At 31.3% G+C, this 24,642-nt stretch overlaps 1 protein-coding gene across 2 annotated transcripts in view; it reads left to right on the top strand.

The window, feature by feature from the left end:
* The window catches only part of LOC106461054 (ras GTPase-activating protein 1-like), a 75,207-nt gene that overhangs the window by 21,354 nt on the left and 29,211 nt on the right, over positions 1 to 24,642 (top strand). Inside the window, exons 6-12 of one of the 2 annotated variants that reach the window (XM_022387877.1) lie at positions 2,588 to 2,672; positions 7,263 to 7,419; positions 7,789 to 7,864; positions 12,937 to 13,084; positions 14,738 to 14,820; positions 16,631 to 16,704; positions 19,178 to 19,265. In XM_022387877.1, coding sequence (XP_022243585.1) covers positions 2,588 to 2,672; positions 7,263 to 7,419; positions 7,789 to 7,864; positions 12,937 to 13,084; positions 14,738 to 14,820; positions 16,631 to 16,704; positions 19,178 to 19,265 — 711 coding nt within the window. The remainder of the gene's footprint in view (positions 1 to 2,587; positions 2,673 to 7,262; positions 7,420 to 7,788; positions 7,865 to 12,936; positions 13,085 to 14,737; positions 14,821 to 16,630; positions 16,705 to 19,177; positions 19,266 to 24,642) is intronic. The other variant, XM_022387878.1, reaches the window with a different exon arrangement.

Raw genomic sequence — 24,642 nt, 5'->3', positions numbered from 1 at the left:
AAAGTTCAAAAGAAATGATATTCAAGTACCGAAAAGCTTTCTTACTATCATATCTACAGTAACGTTCAAATGCGCCCACACTCGGTTGAACGAGAGTGACCCCCCAACAGGGAGGAGATAGTTCACAGAAAACGTACAAAGTTCACACTGCTGACCCCACGGTTTATTCAGTACAATAAACAAAAGTACGACTGCAATGAAAGATAAACTTGAAATAAAAATATATTTATGATACAAAATTAAAATATTTTTATGTACATATATAAACATGAAATCCTAGTTAAAAAATAAAAATACTCACTTATTGTTTAGGTTTATTTACAAATATCATTTTTTGGGTCTTGTATATTACTTGAAACCATAAGGAGAGTACGTGATTATGAAAAAATTAAAAATAGATAAAATTTGCATTTTATGGACGATACAAATTTTTTGAGATTCCAACATAATGTACTAAAACATAAAAAGTAATAAGTTCAAATCTGGAACAAATATAAATATCGTAATCATTTCTTATAAATACCATTTCCTAATGTAATTTTCCAAGATATTAAAGATCATAATGCAAAATAACTAAATTTATCAAAAGTAACAGGCTTTATGTTTCTTAAACTACATACATTTAGGAAAGTTCTTATGAAGTTTCGAACATATTCATCCACTAGTTTTATTGTTGGAATGAAATATAGCAAGACTTGCATTGCTTATTAAGAAAGTTAGTAGCCGGTAGTCATCGTGTTAAAGAAATCACTTGCACTAGAAACCTGTTAATATTTACACCTTGATAGACATAAATTTGTGACCAATTGAATGAATGTACCATGGATAGAGGTGAATGTCAGAAAAAATTGGTTCATTGAAGTGCAACTCAATGGACAGACTTCTGTTTTTCCCAAATTATTATATTGTAAGATTTTACATGTTAATCTACCATCTAAATGCTGCCAAAACACAGTTTCTCATTTTATAATTGTAGAAGACATGAGCATTGCTAATATTGTAGAGTTTAATAACAACCATAGTTAATACTTGAAGATATGTTGGAGTAAATAACACAATACTGATGTTTCATATGCAAATAGGTTAAAAAATAAGAATAGCATTATCAATGTTTGACCACCAGTCTGATTCAGTATATGGATTGTGATCCTGAGGTTTGAACAAAGATACTAACATGTATATGTAATGAAATATTTTGTGATTAACAGACATTTGATAAAGGTATCAGCCTATAAATATACTAGAACATTTTTTTGTGAGCTACAACACATATTTCATTGGATAAGACGAAGATGTTGTGAAAATAAAATAAATTATTTTTCAATGTATTCAAATGAGACCCAAAACTCAAGCACTTTTGAATAGTTGACTATTCTCCTTCAGGAGAGTAAGAAGAAGAATAGTCAACTGTTCGAAAGCACTCAAGATTTGGGTCTTGTTTGAAAACATGATAACTTTTGTAGGTGATCCTGTGTGCTAACTTCTTAACCAGAATAAATTATTTTTTGTCATGTTTAATGATTTGTACATGATGCAATAGAAATAGAACATGAAACTTTATACATGATAAAATGTTGATGCCAGTGAAATCTACCCATGGTTTTATGAAAATTTTACAAAAGAGGCTGCTGTAAAGAAACTTGCAAAAAGTAGTTAAACTCAAAAATTCATATGTGTATGTATTGATAACTAAAAAAATATAAGCTCTCTCCTTAAATTTTTTATGAATAGCTTACTGATATTAAAATGCAAATACAGGTAAAATGATTTTTTCTTTAGAATTCAATTCTTTTGCATTACAGAAAGAAACAAATTAACATCAGTTTCTCATTGCAACTCTGGTATCTTTTTTGCCAATTACAGTTAAATATCGGTGATCAATCATTGGTATTTGTCACTGTTTCAGTCAACAAAGTTTAGTAAATACTGATTAAGTGTTTTTAGTGGTGAAGTTATTGAGCTTTATATTTACAGTGATTGCTTTTTTTGGAAAGCAAAGTAAAAAAAGAAAATGGTTAAAATTGGTTACTGCTTGTCATTGAAACAGGTGACTGAACTACCATACATAGATTGTATTATTTCTGTTAAACTCCCACATGTTTTTGGGTTCCAACAAATGTTGTATGTTTTAGTTTTGGGATTGTTATATTCATGCAGTCTTGTAAAGTCCTACAGTTTGCAGAACTACAGGGGCACATTGTGATTGTTTATTAAGGCAAGGTTGCATGTTCTGGTCTAAAAGGATTTATTAACATCAAATGTTACAACTTCATTCTCATTCATCCTTAGTTTGGTAAGTGCAGTCATTGGGAAACATGTTTTTTTTTCAGTTAGTCTGTGCAGCATTTTAACTGTATCGATTGTGAAGTGGATGCCTTGTATACAAGAATGAAATAAATTGTTGTTTAATATTGTTTGCATCTCAACATTGTGTACTGTAGAAAATCATTATTTACATGTTTAATTCTAAAGTCTGATAAGTGAAAAATTTTTGATAATTTAGTGTTGGATATATATATATGCGTGTGTGTGTGTGTGTGTGTGTAATAGTAAATTAGATTTTATTGATTTTTTTTCCCCCCTGTAGGATGATGATGTTGATGCCAACGAAATCTACCCATGGTTTCATGGAAATATCACAAAAGAGGCTGCAGTAGAGAAACTTGCAAAAAGTATGTTTCTCCTGTTTTGTCAGGTTTTTTAGGTTAGCTTTTGAAAAGATCATTATAAACCTTTGAAACAGAATACTTTTGAAGAAAACAATGTTTATGGTAGAGCAGTTCTGAGGAAGTGTGTCACAACTTGTGACTTTTGTGGAGTGTCTAACACCAGTTAGATTCAAAATAGGGTTTAATATGAAGCTGTAATCTTAATAGTAATAGTATTAAAATAGTAATTTTAGTTGATGGTAATGTAACTGATGTGATTACATGTAAAAATAAAAAATCAGGAAACTTTTTCTGATTTAAATAGATTATGCCCACCTTTAACACAAAGTTATCCAGTATTTTGGAACAAAAAAGACTCCAAAAAACATTGTAATACCCAAAACAAAACAATCCATGTTTTGAAATACTATATTCCAACATTTATTTTAAAATTGGGTTGAAGAATTCCACAGAGAACTTGTCAAATGCTCTTAGCATTGTTGCTGCTTGTGTCATCGCTAGCACTTGAGTGTTATTTTTCACCTATAAGTATGTTAGTTAGATAGACAATTAAATTTTATTTTAGTTTTGAGTTTTATATTTCAGATAATTATGTGTTAATTATATTTTAAAATGCATATTAGAAAATTTAATAATTTTTTAAAAATATAAGTCAGACTACCTCAGTTTATCAGGCTTAGTGTAGTTGGCAAATGTCCAAAGGTTTTGATGACAGCTAAAGTGTCGCTGCTGAGGAAACCCTGAGAATGCCTACTCACATGTGTCATGATAAGTAATAATACTAAAGGATAGGAAAGGAAATAAAACATCAAAATAAACTTTTTGTGAAAAAGTAAAAATTTACAATTAAGTATATAAACTAAGAAGGTTTTCAAGATTATTTGGCAAAAAATTAAAAGTTATGTAAATTTTTTATTTTAAACATTTTACTGCACAATATGTTAATGATAATACTTGAAATATTCAGTCTGAGTGTAAATAATTACAATACAAAAATTAGAAATTTCTAATTAAAATAATTAAAACAATCTCATTCTTTGTGTACAAAATACTTGTAATCTTTAACAAGATCTTTATAAAGATACGCTAAGAAAGCTCAGAGTTATTGTAAGTATTGTTGAACAGTGTATCATTCTGCATACGAGCTGAGCTCAGTGGACCTACCCATAACCATAGAGTTAATTAACAATGCCAGCTCAACCAGATGGTTGAAAGAAAGTAAATATGGCTCCTTCATTGGTATTTACCTTGATTTTCAGAAATAGGAATCAAATAGATATAACCCAATGATTGATGGGTGTAGTAAAAAAAAGAATTAATGAGTAAGCTTTTGTTGCTTTTGAGCTAAGTGGATGAAAATTGTTTATTATAACCATCATAGTTATTTTGTAGATTTGGTTTAATATAACAATTGCTGTGAAGAGCTGAATATTGATAGGAAAAACATAAAAATTACTATAGTCTAGTAGTATTTACGGTATTATAGAAACAAATTATAAGAAATTGAAATTGTGTTAAGCTCAAACATATTCCATATTAACTGGAAATCTTGGGGAAACCCTGTAAGTGCACCTTGATTACCCCAACTATAATCTTAAATTGAGATTGAGAAATTGTGCTATATTCATATGTATGTTGTTTGAGTTGATCTTTACTCACAACAAGTAGCCTACGTTTGAAGTGTTTTTAGATTAAGTAGCACTAATGCTATTAGTTTATTCTTCTGAACTGTTCAGTAGAGAAGCTGTTTAATGTGTAGTTTTTTTTTTTCTTTCATCTGTAGTATTTATGAATCAAGTGAGAAAGAAATATAAAAGACAGTTCAGATACCATATTTATATAAAAAGAAAATTCACCATTACAAAAGGCCTGGCTCTATTTTCTTATTTGTCCACATACAGAGGTATTGATGGGGATGAATTTCTTCAGAATTGGTCTAACTTGAAGACAGTTGTTGAATTCAAAAATAGATTGAGCACAAATTTTAGTTATGAGAGAAAACAAATAACATTGAGTTTAATTTTTTTTATATGAATTACGATTCTTAGAATTTCCCAAATTAATTGTTGTTTCTCATTACAAAAAAGGGCTTATTTAAAGTTTTTTGAAATTTTGTATTGTTCTATATCTTTTATGGCCAAAAGATAGTATGATAATATTAATTAACAGTACATGCAAAATCCTTACACTTTTACCAAATACAGGAGCTCAAGTTTTAACATCAGGTAAGACAATTCTATTTCTTTGTAATTCATAAAATTAATGTTGATATATGTAGCTATAACCATTTTTTAGTGGATTTCCAGAAAAGCTATATTTTTATTCCATTTGAAATTTAGAACTGTGCAATGTTGAATGATACTTCTTGCATATTAATTACTGGTTCAGTGAATTTATTATGCTAATGTTTTCTGGAATTTTATTTGAAAAGACCCAATACACTGTCTTGCATTCACACCTTTTTTTTTTGTACTCATATAACCTAAAATTCACATTTGGAAAGGGAATATGCATGCTAAAGAAAAGGGTTTTATCTTATAAAGTTAATGTTTATATCACAAATGATGTTGCATATATACATGTGACCTTTGTGCTTTGACTAGTGTGTATATATTATTTTATTATTATCTTTCCAGAATACATTTCCTACTGGAGTTTACTAGTGTATAGATGTTGAAATTATCATTTCATTATATACTTTTTACTTGATTTGAATAGTTGAGATTATTATTTCTCTGGTATAAATGTTTTACTAGAATTGATTCATGTTTGTATGTTGAGATGAATATAATTTTGGTATACATTTTTTTACTTGAGTTAACTAACATTCAAATTTTTAGTTTAGTGTTATTCTGGTGTATATTTTTTATTAATTTGACTCGGGGCAGATCCAGTGCAAAAACCTAAATAAAAAAATGCTAAAATGTTTAATAGAAATAAAGAGAGAAATAGAGATGAAACTTGTATAAATATTATATTTAATTATTTTCTGGAATCGGTTATGCTCATATCTCTGTATGGAAAGGGTGTAAAATGTTGAAGATGATAGCCATAAATGATCTTAATTTATATTTAACCAAAATATTATGATTGATTTGAAACCCACCATGGATCACGAAATGGCCATTCTTCATCTGGGGTTGACTAGTGTTCAAGCACAGTAAGACCCTGCTATAAGCTGATTCGTTATGGAGTTCTTGTCTCCTTGAGAGATTTTTTTTTTTTTTCACGAGAGAGAGAAAATTATGAAAATCCATAACTCTCTGAACATTACTTTTTCATACTGATGGTAGTAGTGAGCTCAATAATTTTTATTTAATAAAATGATGCAACAAAAAACATAGAATAATAACATGCAAAAAGCAGACAATGTCCCGTAACTATCACAATTTTTGTGTCATTTCTAGCTATGCAATGTGAACCATTAAAATGTCATCCATCTGTACAGTATCGTTCCCTTGAGGAAAAAAAACATTTTCTTAGGAAGTGGTCTACAAATTTCTGTACAGAAAACAACTTAATATAATTGGTAATTTGATAGATAAACCATGTCCGTCTATTGGTTATAACTAATATAGTTGTAAAATTAAGACAAACTTAAGTATTGACAAATCCTGAAAGAAAGCATGTGACAGGTGGGTGTGGCAGGAGGGGGTCTGATTTTGTATTTGGCTCTGTGACCAAACAGATTAAAGGCTATTAAAAATTTGCTTTTTTTCCAGCGAGGAGGATATTATAGTGAGTAATTTACGTTAAATTTACCAGTACCTAAATAAAGCACTTGTACAAAAACAGGTAAAAAAAACAATGCCTTTAGTTACATATCTCCATTAATGTGTTAAAATGACGCTCTTTATAACTGATTTGTTTTGAGCTCTGTTCTCAGGAACCCTTCCTGAGCACTAAATGGGGTATTACTGTACTTAGTTTAATATTATTCTGATTTACGTTTTTCACTGGATTGCTTCACTATACAAGAAGTGAGACAGGACTTGGTCTAGTGGCTAGCATGTTATGCTGTGGAACAGAAAGCCCAAGGCTTGAGCTGTAATATCTGCTGAACATGACGTGCACTTTAACTGTGGTGGTTAATAATTGACTGTCAATCTCACTATTTGTTAAGAGTAGCCACTTAGATGGTTATGTGCAAACTTCGTTCACTCTGGTAAGCATTTCTAAACTAGGAATGTTAGTACCTGAACTTTGAGGTGTCTGGTCTAGCCGTACAGCTCGAGTTCTGTAAGGTGTTGTTCTTGTTCAGAATAGTAAATACTTCATCAAGAAGCTATACCTAAAACTTTATAAAATGATGTTCTACACTGTTGTCACTTGTTATGGGATTACATAATTGAGTTAGTTTTTTTGTTTTAATGTCTATTTATTATGTAAGATTAAAACTTTAATAAATGATAATGAAAACAATGTGCAACTGTCATCTAATTCTATGAACAGCTATTTATGCAATTTTTTATTTTGATGGTTCCGAACCATCTACCTAAGTACATGTGAAAAAAAGGTATTTGGAACCAGCCATAACAAGAGTGAATTATTATTAAATGAATGCTTCAATTTATTTTTGTTTTCTTCTTACTGAACCGCCTGAAGTGGGACCGGGTAGCTTTTTAGTTCGCCCTTCAGACAACTCTCCTGGGAATTATTCCTTATTCTTTCATATCAACAATACTATTCAACGCTTTCGTATTGAACATCGAGGAAACAGATATTTAATGGGAGGAAGGTGTTTTGATAGGTAGGAGGATTTATTACTTCATGAAATTTAAGTATCATTTAAATATGAGAATTATTCATATCACTCAGACATAATAAATATATAGTTTCAGAATATCATAAACATGATTTTAATTTTAATCTTCATATTTACATTTTTTAAATCCTGCTTATTAAGTTACTGCACTATTTGTGAAAGTATTTCCAAGCAGTGATTAGCATTATCAATCAATCAAAATATATAAATTAATATATATATATCACATTTTTCTGGCTAGGGTGTTATGTAGTTTAATAATTGATATTTTCATATGTGTGATATAAATAGCATTTTGAAAGTATTGAGTAAAAAGTAATCTGTGTACTGATACTAAACAGTTTTTTTCAACAGTTTGGAAGCTGTCATTAATCGATACAAAAATGAACAGATTGTAGAAGGGCATACTCTGGGTGAACCAGTCCTCAAGGTAATACTTAGGTGTAGTGTGTGTATGATAAACATGGTGAAAGTTATTCAACCTTCATTTGTTTTGAAACTGTTCACGATATAAATACGTATCTTGTATTTTCTATAAATTGTGTTTTAATCCTGGTTGAACATCAAAAGCTCACCTTGAATATGTAAAGCATGTAACTACAAAAGTACTTATATTTAAAGAATTAAATAAACTATTAAAAATAACATTAGTTGTTTTTACGTATATTATACTTGTCACTTATTAGCAGATATTAGATCAGATAAACCATTAAGTAAGTTGACTGTTCCATAGCTTTTTTTCATAATATGGCCATTTTTTTGTTGGTTATCTTTAAAGTGCATGTAAAATATGGTTGAACAAAAGAAACATGTACAAAAATTATAGCTAAAAACAGTAAAATATGAAAAGTTAATTACTGCTATTGTTTAATTTACTGGACAAATCTTCCAAATAGAGAACTGTTTCTGAAGATCTTCGCTTAGCCAAATAAAGTAAGGGAAATTATAAATTTACATATATACATGTGTATATATCTACAGTGCAAAGTATTCACACTCTACCAATAATGTCACATTTTGATGAAATACAAATAATGTAAACAGTTTTTTTAATAAACTTGTTTTTATTGAAACTAATGATCAAACTTAACTCTGTTATGTGTGAAGAAGGTTGAATGGCAGCAAAACCTGCAAAGAAAATATATAAATTGAAATTTGCTGATTACATGAGTATTCAGTCAGTACTTGGAGGAAGCATCTTTGGCAGCAATTACTGTTGTGAGTCTTTTTGGATAGGTCTCTACCAACTTTGCACAATGAGATGATATAATTTTTGCCCATTCTTCTTGGCAAAATTGCTCCAATTCTGACAAGTTCAGTGTGGATCATTGATGGACTGCAATCTTCAAGTCTTACCATAAATTTTCCATTGGATTCAAGTCAGGACTTTGACTGGGCCACTCCAGGACATTCACTTTCTTCTTTTGAAACCACTCCAGTGTGGCTTTGGCCTTGTGCTTCAGGTCATTGTCCTGCTGAAACGTTAATTTTCGATCCAGTTTTAGATTCTTGGCTGACTCCAACAGGTTTTCCTCTAGGATTAACCTTTACTTTTCACCATCGATCTTCCCCATAATATGATGCTGCCACCACCATGCTTGACAGTTGGGATGGTGTTGACTGGGTGATGTGCTGTGTTGGGCTTCTGCCAGACATGACTCTCTGATTTTAGACCAAAAAGCTCAAATTTTGTCTTGTCTGACCACAAAAACCTTCGGACACATGTCTGCAGTATCATTTGCAAACTCTATATGAGATTTAAGAGGATTCTTTTCCAGTAATGGCTTCTTTCTTGCCACTTGTCTACACAGGCCGGGTTATTGTCGATGTATGAACACTGACTCCCATCTCAGACATGGAACGTTACAAATCTGTCAAAGCCACTGTTGTCTTCACAGTAGCATCTCTAATCAGTTTCCTGTTTGCCTGACTGCTTATTTTTGAAGGGCGGTCAGATCTCGGTAGTGACTGGGCAGTATGAAGGACATTCCACTTCTTAATGATGGACTTCACAGTACTCAAAGGGATAATCAGAGACTTTGAAATGTTCTTGTAACATTCTTTTGATCTGTGCTTCTCTATTACTTTATTCCTGACTTGTTAGGAAAGATCCTTGGTCTTCATGGTTGATTTGTCATATCATTATGTGAGCTGTGGCTTGAACAGATCCATTTACTCTGAAATCAAGTTAAACCACTTTGATTACACAGAGATAGAGACCATTGTGCTTAGTTTTTGACCTTTCAAACTACTTTTTGCACCTGAACTGATTTAAGGTTGCCATGACAAAGGGGTTGAATGGTTATGCAATTGAGAATATTCTAATTTTCTTTAAAAACTGTCTTTTTTTTTTTGCTTTCTCAGTTTGAAGTAGATTTTGTGGATTCTAAATATAAAGTCCCATTTAAAAGTTTCATGATTGCAAGCTTAGATAGCAACAAAATGTGGAAACTTTGCAGGGGGGGGGGAGGTGAATACTTTTGCAAGGCACTGTATATATATAGCCCATCCCCCAGAGGCTCAGTAGTAAGTCTGCAGGCATAAAATTCTAAAAACCTGGTTGTGATACCCATAGTGGACACAGCACAAATAGTGCATTGTGTAGCTTTGTGAGCCCAGGGGATCAGTGGTAAGTTTGCAGGTATAAAATTCTAAAAATTGGGTTTCGCTACCCATAGTGCATTGTGTAGTTTTCTGCTTAACAATGAACAAACAAATAATACATTTTATGGTTTTAAAAAAGAATATTTTCTGAATTGCACCGTATGTAGCTTTAAGGAGATTATGCTGATTAGGTCTATAATATGCTTGAGGAGTTGAAAATCGAGCTATATTGAGTTGATTCAATGGTCAAAAAGTTGAGGTTTGGAATTTCTTTTATTTAACCCATGTTTTAGTGATCATTGATGTATTTATCACCATTCGTTCAAGTGATTTTACCCTAGGCATGGCTGCTTACTCTAGGATGGAAAGTTATTAAATATATGTACTGTTTTTAAGTGTGAAAAATTTACTTATAAAATAGGGCAAAGCAGTTCTTAACAAAAGTTGCTTTTGTAGGTAGAAAAGAACTTGTGTGCAATTCCTCTGACTGCCAAAAACTTGTTCTCAGTTAAATACTCAACATATACAGTAGATAAAGGTGCACTTTTATAGTTCAGAAGTTAAAATTTTAAAACTGTAATTGTTTTGCAGCTTGTATGGGTAAATAGTGTAATTTGTTTTTATCTTGTGATCCTACTTGGATCTATTCTTGTTAAATTGTGTAGAACAAGGTTGATGAAGTTCTATTCCACTATGTTTATGTATATTTAACTTTCAAGTGATGGAGAAATTAAAAAATGAAATATGCACATATGTTTCTTAAAAATTAAATTATGATATGCTGTGTTGTTTGGGATAATGGATACATGTAGCAGTATATTCCACAATTATTCTTCAAGTAGAAATTGGGCAAGTTTCAAAACCTTACCTATATACACTATATGCTGGTACCCAAGGCAGTATATTTTTTTGCAAACCACAATACAAAATTTCATAAAGGTTAAATAAAGCAAATCAACTCAAACTTTTTACACAAAGAATTCCTACAGGATAACTTGTTACATAAAATATAGTAACTTTGATCACTACAGTTTATAATTGTTAATAACTCTTTGCTATTATTGGAACTTGTCTCACACTATTTATATAAATACACTTGACAAAAATTCTGCATATTCCAGAAAACATATTAGATGCAAAATTGCAAAGGATTAGATTAGTTGAAAAATCGTATTTCAACAGTGAACCATTGCATTAAACAACATTTTTGAAAATAGCTAGAAATAGTTATTCAAAAATACTAGAATATAATAATAATAATAATAATAAATCTTATTGTTCATTAGTTTGTACAATCTTTTAACAATTTTTTTGAACACCAAAATTCAAAATATAACAACATAATAGGTTTTAAATTTAAAAATAATTATAGCAAAATTTGTATGTTTAATAACCAGAAAGGCCCAGATAATTTTTAACCTATTTGGCAGGTTATTATTTTCTTTTAATTGGTAAGCTTTTATATATATTCATATGGGAAAACTTAGATCATTCTTAACTGAGTCCTTTTGTAAAAAATATGCTGGTGGTCAAAGAAAACAAAAAAGGGAAAAATGTTCATATGATTTTTCTTAAAAATTGCTAAGGAAAAGGAAAGAAAAAATGACTTTGAAAACTCTCATAGAACTAAAGCTTAAGCTGTCATGTATTCAATATTAAACCAGAGCTCATTCCTCCTAAAGTATTTCAAAATTTTATTTATTGGACTTTTATGTAGTTACAAGAAAAACTCAAAATACTTACTTTGGATCTGAAAGTTTGAAGTATCTATTTGTCAAAACTTGAAGTGTACTTAGACATAGCGTAACAACTAATATGGGGTTGTTGTAGTAAGGTCCATTTCATAGGCAGAAATGGTGTTTGGCTGCTTGACAACAGACACTTTTAATACCAGATAGTTGTCATCAAAATTGTAACTGACAATATTGCACATTATCAGTCCATTTTCAATAGAAATTAACTTTTTGGCTAGAGTTTTTAAGCCCACTTTGAGTTTGAGCAATAGTTACTTCAAAATTGCAGTGTGATATGAACCACAAGTGTGGGTTTGAGGGCAATATCACTTTTGCATTTATCATATTTTTTGTGTATAAGTGACAAAACTATAAAAGATATTTAGTGTTAATTGTTACTTGTAATTGACCTTTACATGAAAGATGATCAGTAGTAAAAAAAGTCCTCAAATCTTAAACCCTTTTTTTTAATTTTGCCAATATTTTCATTGTTTATTGCATAACTCGTGAAATAAGTTAAGTGTGACTTTATTAGCAGTAAAAACACTTATTTTACGAGACTGTATAATTTTTCTCTTTAGCTTGTTTATGTAGAAAACAAGGTTTATTAATGGTTTTTCAGATTTTTAAAATTCTTGGTGAAGAAAAGATTTAAATACATGTATTATTGATGGTAAATACTGTGAACAAAATTAAACTTATGGATGTTGTAAACAACCAGTATTCTGAGAATAACATTTTGAGATTTTAAACTATAATGCTGGAAACAACTTATAACTTAGTGTCTAAAACTTTTGCAATTTGGAAAATATTTTGACAAAAAACATCAGTTTTTGTGACTACTGTGACTCATGAGCAGCGGCCTACGAACAAAATGTAACTGAAACTCTTACTATAATGTTAGGTTATATGTGATAGGCTAAAAGTATTTTCAGTCATACTTTTTATATAAGTTTTCACATGAAATCTTACAGCAGTTTAAAAACATTCCATGTTTTTGTTGGGAATTATTATGAAAGATTGGACTGCAATTGTGTAAAATGTGTGTTTGTTTTTTTTTGTTGGAATTTCACATGAAATTGTATTGTATTTGTGAAGTTCATAGCACAACTTTGATTATTTAAATGTGCAGTATTTAATACATTTATTTTGTATATAATATCAGACATCTTATGAATCACGAGGACTAAGTAAGGCTGAAGAAGTCCAACGAAAATCTCAAGATATTTATGCCACTTTGAAAGAGAACAGAGAGGCAGGTGCAGCTAAACGTAAAAAGGATATTCGTATGACGGGTTACTTAAATAAAAAAAGTAAGTGCTATAATTTTTGTTTTTCAATAGAATAAAGTTATTTTTGTTTTCGGAGTATTATCTAGAATTATGGTTTTGTGATTTATTTGTTTGCATTAGGTTCAGAGAGAGAAATTAATTATCACAAAAACAGCAAATATAATAAGGATAAAGTAGGAATTTTACTTCTTACTTAAGGAAATGGTAGCTCACTATGGTAACTTAAATAACACTTGTAATACTAGTTGCAGACTCCAGTAAAATTGCTATTACTAACAGTTTTTTAGTTCATTTTGATTAAAAAAATATTTTCAAATTAATTTAGTAATTTTAATATATACACCTATTATGGCAAGTTTTATTAATGAAATATAGAAGAAAACTTATTTTTTATGATTCATAGTTAAAATATGTGGAGTTCCATCTGCTCTTCTTTTTCATTTGTTTTTTATATATACTGACTGTCTACACTGTTACTTTTTTGAGTACAAAAAAAAAAGTTGTAGCTTTAATATTTCTTGTTCAAAACAATTAATGTTATGTGGCAGAGACCAAAAATCAAAGCACACTTGCAAGCATTGAAAAACAAGTTTTATGTAGCCTTGCCTATATCTTCATATTCCCTTCAGTTTAGTATTGTTTTAGTCTAATCTAACCTTGTATGGTATGTTGTGTTGCTTTGTCCTCATTATATGTATAGTACGTCACTTAGTAATCATGAGGAAATCAATTATTTTCCAACCATTACATAACTGCTCTACCTGTCAAAAAAGAACTAATTTATTTGTGGACATTTATGTAAATCAAAAAATTAATAATTGTCTGTATATAAAAATAAATTTTTTTAGAATAATAATTAGAAAACTTTATTTTATTAACATAGAAAAACTTTCAATAGTTTTTCTCAGTTTACTTGATTGGCTATAGGCACAAAAGTTTGAGTATGGGAAAAAAAGGTAGTAAATTTTTTTAAATATATTTTACAGCTTTATATATGTAATAAATAAAAATTAGGGTGAATAAAATGTTTAGAAATGATACTAAGTTTCATGAAAGTTGATGTAACAGCTTGAGTTAAGGGTAAGTTTTTGAAGTGGTTTAATAATGTTTACAATGAGTTGAAAGGAGCAAATTGAACAACAATAAGGTGGAATTTCATTCACAATTGTATCAGTTGATCATATTGGCTATACTTTTTAAAACAGAACGAAACTTTCAAAATTACATTTTTAGACTTTGTGTCTTTTATTATAAAAATTTGACAAATAAAGGTATCGGGTACCTAAACTCAACTCTGTTGTAACATAAGACATTTATTCATCGTACTTGTATATACTTGTGAAGAGGAGGTATTTTTTATCAGCCTATAATAATAATCATCATCATCATTTTGTAATGTATTTTTCTTTCTCTAAAATAATTTGAAAGACAAATTAGGATTTTTATGTGTCAATAAAAGCTCTAAAATAAGGAATTTAGAAAGGAAACAGCTTTAAATATTTTCCCTGTTTATAAAGAAACAAGTGCTTAGATTTCATATATGAAGCTAAAGTACTACAGAAAATAAAGAAATTCGTCACTTTTGTTATTTATAAGCAATTTTAAAGAAAGTATTGAGAATATTGTCAGATTTTTTGGTATACTTTGTTCTGATTACTTGGTTACAACCTTTAGGTCAAAGTAACAAAAAATGGAAAAACCTTTACTTTGAACTTCAAGCTAGGGAACAGCAACTTCTCTACTTTGAGAATCCAAAAGTAAGTGAAGCTTTTTTTTGTCTCACAGTCTTGCTTCTAACTTTTTCTGACCTTGCAGTGTCCTTTATGTATGTTCTGCTAAAGAAACAGCTTGATACCCTGAATTATTAATTACAACTACACCTTTCAGTAGAATCTTAATCTGATTTAAATTTAAGCTTTAATTGATATGCCCAGCTTGACAAATTAAATCAAATGTAATTAGAATAATTCTGTTGTTATTACTAATCAGTTTGAGTTTGTTTTTTAGCAAGGGCTGATAGAAATTAGAATAATATAACTATCAGAAACAAGAAAGAAAAATATCTAATGAAGGTGATTTATTCAATTAGCCACCATTGATCAACTGAGAAATGATACTTTTTTTATTTCTAAAACACTTAAATGTAATTTTCAATTGTAATTAAAATCAGAAGCTGATTTTCACTTGGCTTCAGTCTTATTAAAAAGAAATGTGAATGTCAAAATTTTGTTGCTAGATTTGGCCTAATGTTTAGAAATTTAAAATAATTCATTACGAATATGTTTAATTTATGGCTTGATAAATTTGAAAGAAGTAACTTGAAATTGTTTTGAGAATTTTTTAAAACCTGGCAAAATGTTTATGATGTATTGTTTGTCTAATACGTCTGATCAGAAAGTGCAAAGTTGGGCAGTGTGCAGGATGAAATTAATCAGGTATTTTGTTTAGAATACTTATTCAAAAAGTTAATAATATTACTTGAAAGAACATTTTGTTCTGTAATCAATTCATATTTTTCCATTATCTCTGATTACATGACTTAACATGTAAAGGTGCAAGGTGAACAGCTATTATAAAATGCACAGGAAAGATAACAACTAGACAGTATGTTAGATATTAAAAAATGATGTATTAGTTTGAATAATTATTTATACATTATCATTGTTTACTTTTGTGGGAAATATCTGTATATTTAGTAACCAATGCTTGTGGATAAACTGGTTGTATGGTGTTTTCTGTTCACTGTTTTATCAATATGGTGAAATTAAAATCATAATATCATTCTTATCTTTGTGTCATTATTAGGAAAGGAATATAGTTTGGTTCAGTTTACTGAGAATGGTAGAGAGATTCAATGGGATCTGTACTTAAATTTGTCAAACACTTGGATTGGCATGTTTCGTGTCATGATTATTTATTTAGTATCTGATGTTTTAAACAAGGGAAAATAATCACTGAATGTTTAATGCATCTTTATATTTGTCATAGATGCAGTTTAAGCTCTGGGCAACTTTTCTTCATATTTGTTGGAACAAGGCTTCAAAACAAATACTTGTATCATTAATTTGTGTCAATCTGATTGTATTTCATTCTCTGGTTAGATGAAAAACACTGCTTTTATTAATATATTACTTGACCAAATTTTCAAACTGTTATAACTAACTGTTTGTTAGTGAATTACAAAAGACTGTAACCACGTATTTGGTGTGGAATGCTTTTTTCCATGGTGGTGTCACCATTTGAAAACACTTCAGTGTTACAGTATATTTTACCATGTATTTCCTTTATGTTAAAATACATGTAAATTTCAGAACATGAGGGATTTTGTAGAAGAAATGGTTTTAAATCATACTTAATTTTTCCATAAATAAACTATGTCTAGCTCACCAGTAATATTTTGTGAACATATAATTTTCAAACTATTAGTTTAATAAGCTTAAATTTGCTGTATAATTAAGTTCAATTTCTCTGATATATTTGAGCATAAGAAAATTCTTGAATATTGTTTTATTGTGTGTCTGTTCTATTTTTAACATATTTATTGCATTTTTTTTCTTCATTATAAAGCGAACAAAACCAAAAGGCCTAATTGACCTGAGCTATACCTATTTATACATGGTGCATGATAGTTTATTTGAAAGGTAAGTTCCAAATTAATATTAAATAAACAAATTATTAACTTTAAATATTTATTACTGACCATGTGTTCTTGTTTGTTCAGACACTAGTATCTTGATTTTTTAATAAGGGAGGTAAAATGCCCCCCCCCTTTTTTTTTGAAGACTTATTTTCCAGTGTTTTGCAGTACTAAATTCATTCATAGAGCACATTAAAAAATAGTTTTGTTTTTAAGTTACTAATATGTAGGATCAAATATAATATAAGCTCACTTATGTATTATTACATATTTTCTATAGCAGTTTAGGTGATTTGTCAGTATATTACCTTATTGCATTCATTTTAATGTCATCCTCTTAGGCTTGCAATAAAAAAAAATAACTCTCTCAGTATGGGTTCAGTCCCAGAGACTGACCTTGTAAAAATGTTGTGCTTGTTGTAGTTTTCATACTATAACTTTTAATACAGTATGCTTATCTTCATGAAATTTTGAAGATTATCAGTAAACATTACAAGGCTTTCATACACAAAATATCAGATTTTTTACTAAGTTTCAAGATTTTCATGCATTTTTTTTAAATGTTGACTATCCAACATGCAAAGTAATTTTTATTTCAAGATTAAAGTCCTTTTATGCATCAGAAAATTGTCAAATTTCACCTGCAAAATCTTTACAACCTCCTAATAACCCCCAAATAATTATTAAACGTATTTTTTAGAAAACTTTATATTTTATCTGTTATTTTCACTATTGTATCTCTGTATGGGTTTGGTTGATTTGTTTGACCTTGTAACTATCATAAAAAAATTAGGAACTAGATATAAATTACACTTTTTTCGTTCTAGGATGACTGCAAATTATAAAACGAAACCACAAATGTTTAGTCTAAATAGCTTAAATCTCGATAAAATTATACATCTCTGTATATTTATTATTTTTATTTTGTTGACCTTTCAGCTGTGTTTGACTAACATTACAGAAGTTGCAAAGACATGGCACATGTGCACTCATGTTACCGAATCCTGTAGTATAAAACTGGACTTTACAAAGTGACCTATCTTGGCTATGTTCTAGTGGACCAGTATTTTGTAAAATACAGTCACAATTCACTTATTATACATTACATATGTATATTACTAGTTACAAATAAGTTCTTAAATTTCAGTTATTTTTCTTGAAACATAGATCAGTAAATAAAAGAGTATAGAAAACAACAATCTCTTCTACTTTCAAACTTTGTACTTGTTTGCTGTAATTTGCTAAGCCTTGTCAAATTTTCTGTGTAGAAGATGTAAAACAAAATATTTTTTTTGCGTTTTATTTATGCATTTTGAAATCACAAAAAATCATAAGTTACTGTATCAATACCACTGAATTCCACTGTAATTTATCAGGCTTAGCAACTAAGCTGTATTTCGGTCTAAAAAAAATGATATTTTGAGTTCCATTCTCTCCTACCTTTCTGCTTTGATTCTACCATGAAAAAGAAGGTTTTCCCACGTAAACACTTCACAGAGTTTGAGAAAACCACTTGGGGGACATTCTGAGTTTTCAATTGGTTATACATGTCATAGAGTAAAGTAGGTTATGTAAGCAATTATTTACAAAACTGGAAGAGTTGGTTGATCCACTAAATATAATATCTCAGTAAATAGAAAACCACTTGGGGGGGGGGGGGCATTCTGAGTTTTCAATTGGTTATGCATGTCATAGAGTGAAGCAGGTTATGTAAGCAATTATTTACAAAACTGGAAGAGGTGGTTGATCCACTAAATATAATAATATCTCAGTAAATAGAAAAGATAGGAGGTTCTTATTTTATATTCTAGCTTGTTAATATTGGTGATTTAAGTTTCTAATTCTTAAGAAACTGTAAACTTTGTAGTTGGACATTACAAACATCTAATTTTAACCAAACATACCACATGACACACAAAAATCGATATTCAGGAAATATTTTTTGTTTATATTTTCTTTTAAAATTAAGAAATTTAACTAATGTATAATACTAAAATTTGAATTATAATCTACGGTTTGACACCAAACTTGTTGATATACATTCATAAAATAGTAGTTCAATAAAATTTTGAATGTAAGTCTACAAGTGTGATGACATACACTTTGACCCGATAGGAAGACCCATCAAGAAGGGGTGTATATTCCTGTAGTCTCAATCAAGATGAAGTAACATAACTTTTGTAATTTCTAGTTCTTTGTATTCAGTTCTACTAAAGTTATAAATACATAGAAATTTAGTAATTGAAGTTAAGACATGATGAAGAGCTTTTAACAAGAATATGTGGTATTTGTTTACGAAATAAGATTTAAAAAAGGGATAATAGTTGGTAACTGATTGTTATTATAGCTAGTCTTAAAGAAGCAGATGAATTAATTAAGAATAATAAGATTTTCAAGTATTTCAGAATCATGAAGATATAGTTATTATACTTTTTCTTACAGTACAAGATCTGTCTATTGTATACAATATATTTCAGGCCCAACTGTTTCCAGTTAGTTGAAAAGGCTTTACCATGTATTAGCACGACGTATTACCTTTGTGCCAGTTCTCCAGACAATGCTCAGGTAAGGTTAGACTCATCTTAAAAGTACAATAACAATTTTTGCATAAAAGCCAAAGTGACAAAAAGTAATGAAAACTGTGAGAAAAAGACCCCAGAAAATGGCTGGATAAAAGATTAATGGTATATTAGTGTAAGGTATGCTATGTTTTCATAATTAAACAAAATCCAGTTCAAAGTGCTAGGCATGGCCTGGTAGTAAGGGAGCTTGACTCGCAATTTAAGGGTCACGGTTCAAATCCATGTCCCACCAAAGATGTTCGTCTTTCAGCCATGGGCATTATTTGTTGGTAAAAGAGTAGCCCAAGAATTGGCGGTGGGTGGTGATGACTAGTTGTCTTCCCTCTAGTCGTTCACTGCTAAATTAGGGATGGCTAGTGCAGATAGCCCATGTGTAGCTTTGTGCGAAATTCAAAACAAACAAACAAGTGCTAAGAATATAAGTTATGTCGGTACAACTTTGTATTGTAAGTTACATTTTGCAACAAGCAAGTTAGTATTGTAATGTGTTACTGTCAGTTTCCTTAAGAAGAGATGCAGAATAATGAAAGGTTCAACAAATACTGTAATACAAAACAAAATGTGGTTTCTTTCAACTTTGACTTAGTTTGAAGCAAAGAAAGAGACTTGACACATGTTTAAGAATTTTTATTCTCACAAAAAATACATATCAAAATTTTCTAAAGGGCAACTGTATATGCTAGCACTGGAGCTTTCACTAAAAGGTACTTGAAGGAAAGGAATGTTTAGTCACACGCCTTGATCCATTTAAATATACATAAGCTTTAGTGAGAGCAAATAATGGTGCAGTAATCTTTGAGAAATGGGCCACAAAACATTGGTAATATGAAATAAAACCAAAGAAACTATGGACTTCTCATTTTGTCACAGGTTGAGGCCATTTATATACCATGGTGATCTTCCTGCATTATTTTTGAGAAGCTCCACCTGCATGTGTATATAAACTAACAATTACCTGGTTTTACTTATAGTTCTGCTCTCCTTAACCTCTGAAATACCATTCTGAGGTTTTTGACAGGATTTTCAAATGTATGGCTAAACACCAAGACATTGTTTACAAGACCAGCTACCTTTCCCTTTGCATATCCTTCAGCATCAGCTCCATTAACCTCTTGAAAGTGGTGGGAGCATTACAATGACCAAACAGTATGAGTGCTAAATTCAGTTTAAGGCTTGCTCTAGTCATCTAGCTTGACAGTATATATAAGTCAGGTTTTAAGTGCTGAACCATTGGCCATCTTCCACCATGTCCAGACATTTGTCTGTGCATGGCATGGGGAAGGCATCAATTTAGGTCATTGTGCTCATCTGTCTGAATTTAACACAGTACTTTGGCATGCTGTTCTTCCTGGCAATCACTACTGGAGATGACCATGCACCCTATGATGGCTGTATGATCCCATCCTTAGTGCTCCAGGGCAGCGTGCTCAACAAGTGTTTAATCAGACATACATCACTTGTCTCTATGTAATGGTGAGCTACATCTTTAAGACCCAGTTGATCATCTAGTCCTTCTAATATATTGGCATGATCAACCAACAGTTCACTGAGCTTCTGCCACTGTGTTGAATCAAGATTACTTGTACACTCCTCAACTAGTGACCTCAGATGTATCTCCAACTGAGTATTTGCTTTCACTACCACTAGCTTCAGCTACCTCCACTTTGCTTGCCATGCCACTAATAATTACTGCGTGTAGCTGAATATCCAGCTGCTCATAATTACAGAATAACACCGAGTCTTCATTCCTTCTTGAACAGGTCACTGTTCATGCTAATGGTGTCTGCTTTCTGGACAGGAAACAGTACATTTCACACGCTAACTCTACAACCATGATATGTGCCATCAATGCACTAGACTTCATCTGTAGTAAATTGGTAATACCACAAGGAGGCACTGAGTTCCTCCACAACATAAACTCGGGTATTTCACTGTTCCTGGTCCCAGTCTGGCAGCATCAGATGATTTACCCACCAAAAGGCAGCTTACCTGTTGCACAGGCAAAACTGATGGATAATTTCCAATGTCCCTCCATTCATTATAGACTCAAGCCAGACTCTTCATCAAAGATAACTATTATCATTCTGTGGTTGATTTCACTGATAAATAGTCAGAGCTTTGCCTCTCCTGTCACATCTAGTGTATAACTGGCTGGAGTGGTGGCTTCACTTAGAGTGCCTGACATATGATGAGATCAACCAGGAACTGTATCTCTCACTCCATTATCTTCAGGCACATACTAAGCTTCCTCTAGCCCTGAGAGGGTTAAGCTGTCTACCAAAGCCTTTTTTGTAAGCTGCCTAATAAACTCTCTCAAGTTATTGGCCAGTCCTGACTCAACCTCCATTAGTTTCCTAGAGCACCTTGCTTATCTTGCTGTTGGCAAGGTTTGAGCAGTTCACTTTAAAGTGACCCTACAGCCCACAACCAAAGCAGATGCTCTGATCTCCCTTCAGGAGTGACATCTGGGCTGAAGCATCATTGGCATAAGCTGTGGCACAAACATCATGGACAAATCTTGATGATTTTTCCCATTCACCAAGAACCAGTGTGGTTGTACTGCACTGCTGGTATGTGTCATCTGCTGGTTTGCTTACATGAGTCACACCCTCAAGTAGGGCACTTTGTCTGAGGTGCAACTGCTAGTGTTGCAGTCCGTCCAAAGTTATGACTTCAGACTTCATCACCACAGAATTTACCTCTGTTACGGTGAATATATCTCTTGCATCTTAGTGATTCCTCATCTGTCTACTACATATCCCTCCACTATGAACTTGCCAACAAGAATGTCTCTGTGGCCTATAGAAGCCATTGCAGAGTCTGTCTTCTTATTCATCTGGTGCAGACCATCAGCACAGATGCTCAAGTATGTGGAGGGACCCCTTCTTTGAGATATGAACTTGGGCTAGCAGACAACTCAGTCTTCTACCAGGTCAAAACAATGGTGCAACTTGGCAATGACTGTATTTCAGTCTCTAAGTCATGCTTCACTCAAGTGCTGAATTGCATCAAGAGCTGGACTGTCAAGACTCAGGGTAAGGCATCACATTGCCTGTTCCAGCCATTCCAGTAGTGATCTGCCTGAAATACTTCAGAAAGCAGTCCATATATTATTTTGCTGTACACTTGATGTCAGGGGCTCCTCACCTACATTGGGAGGACAATAAACCCATGCTTGGACAAGTGTTTGATCCCTGCCCAAGCTTTCCCATGACATGTGACTTCCCTGGAAGCATATCTCCCTGTTCAAGGAGGCCCATATCTTTGTCAGTCTGTACCTGCTGTTTCATGTGTGGTTAAACAGACCCTATTGGTGGACATCTAGTAATGGTACCTCCAGTCTCTTGGCTAGTTAAGGATTGCTGACCACAACCAGAGTTAAACTACTCTGTCCAGTGAATGCCTAAGAGTTCTAGAATCCATCCCATTCAGTTTCAAACATTCCAGGTTGCGCAACACTATAATTCTTACCTCTTGTGCACTGAGGTCTAACCTTAGGTGGAAAACCCAATTAGTCATTCTGTGTACATATGCTGTATTCTGGCAGTCCTACCTTCCCAGGTCTGTGGCTGCAGCTCAAAAGATGTCATGGACCTTTGCAGCATTGGTAAAAGTTCTGTGTCTAGGAGAAGACTTCTTCTAGACACAACACCTTTCTCTCTTTGACAACTAACAGGCCTGTCTCTTCTCCTTGACTAGATAGATCAAGCTTCTGTTTTAGAGCTAAAAACCTTTTTACATCAGTAAAGATTATAAGACTTCTTGCAACATTAGAAAGTTACTTTTACTTTTCCTGCAAACTAAGGCTTGTTTGAACTATACAGTATGTTAATTAAGTTTTGTTTACAGATAAAACAAGTAATATGTTTTTAAAACCTTTTGACTTTTCACAGACTGTTTCATTAGGTTTATCCGTCATTTGCAGGTGGATTTAATTGTAACGCCTGATTATGCTAGATAAACCTTGTGAAATGTAGTGTTTATTGAAAATTAAAGAGATATTAAAAACATCTTACTTGTTTTATCCATAAAGAAAAATTTAATTTTCATATTAAAAGTTTTCCTGTATTTTAATTCAGTTGTACAGTATGATGTATAAGCAATTATGGGTTAGTAACAAGGTAGATATTTTGCATACTCTTGTTTGTTAAGGATGATGTACTTAATTCCCTGTATTTTGAATAGCTAGTTTTATTATGATTTTGATGTGATTTCACCAATGAAATACAAAAAATGTAGAGCAGATTATGAAAGGAAAGTAAATGTTTGAATTTTAGCCATATTATTATTTGGCAAGTTAAGCTGAGCTTATGTAAGAATATGAAAACTATTTGATTTTTGACTGATGACTGTTATTTTATTCAGGCTGCTTTTTTGTTTCTGGTAGAAGATTAAAAGTGATTTGATTAGTGTAGTTTTTTTTTAAACTTTCTATGCTTGGCCTAGTGGATAGTGTATCAGACTGTGGATCCAAGGGTCCATGGTTTGCATCCCATTTCCTGAGAAACAAACATACACAGATCACACTCCACACTTTGGGACAATGGATGAGTTATAAGAATGTTGGAAAAAAAAACACTATGCTATTAGAATAGCCCAAGAGTTAGCAGTGAGTGCTGTTAACTAACTGCCTTTCCTCTTGTCCGCCAGTTCAAAATTAAAGATGGCTTGTACAGATAGCCCTTGTATAGTTTTTCATGAATATCTGAAATAAAAAAAATCCTTTTATACTTTTAGTTTTGTAAGAAATAATAACATTTTATGCTGGAAACAAGGGATACACATACAGACATGACCAATGTCATCATTTGAACCACTGACACTAAAAGCTAACAGCCAAACACAGAATTTTCATGATTATAAGAAATTGTTCTACATTACATGCATGTTGTTCCATTAATAGTTTTGGACACTACAGTTAGTGAAGAAAACACTTGATGGAGTCAGTTCTTACACTGCTTTGATAATCATCAATATTATTCACAGAGCTTTTGTCACTTTTGTTTCTGCTCCACAAAGCTCGGAAATTGTGTTGTACAAATAAAATGTGCACAAAGATGTAGTTCCTTCTGTCTCTAACTTATCATTTTTATATGACAATTATCAATGGCACTTTAGCTTAACATGTCTTAATAAAAAAAAAAAAAAAAGTGTACAAAAATATGCTTATTGTCTATGTCAAGTTTTAACAAACAACTAATCTGTTGTTAGTGATGCTGAATACTATTGCTATAATGCTATAAAATTATGTTTACATTTGTATGCAACTTGAATGCAAGTGTAAACAATGCTGAAGGAAAGTTTTGTTAGTATTTAACAACAGTGCGGACTTGAGGATTTTTGGACACATTAAAAAAAAT

Source organism: Limulus polyphemus, unplaced genomic scaffold (genome assembly GCF_000517525.1).
Source record: "Limulus polyphemus unplaced genomic scaffold, Limulus_polyphemus-2.1.2 Scaffold888, whole genome shotgun sequence".
NCBI lineage: Eukaryota > Metazoa > Arthropoda > Merostomata > Xiphosura > Limulidae > Limulus > Limulus polyphemus.
This window is presented reverse-complemented; position numbering and strand designations above follow the sequence as displayed.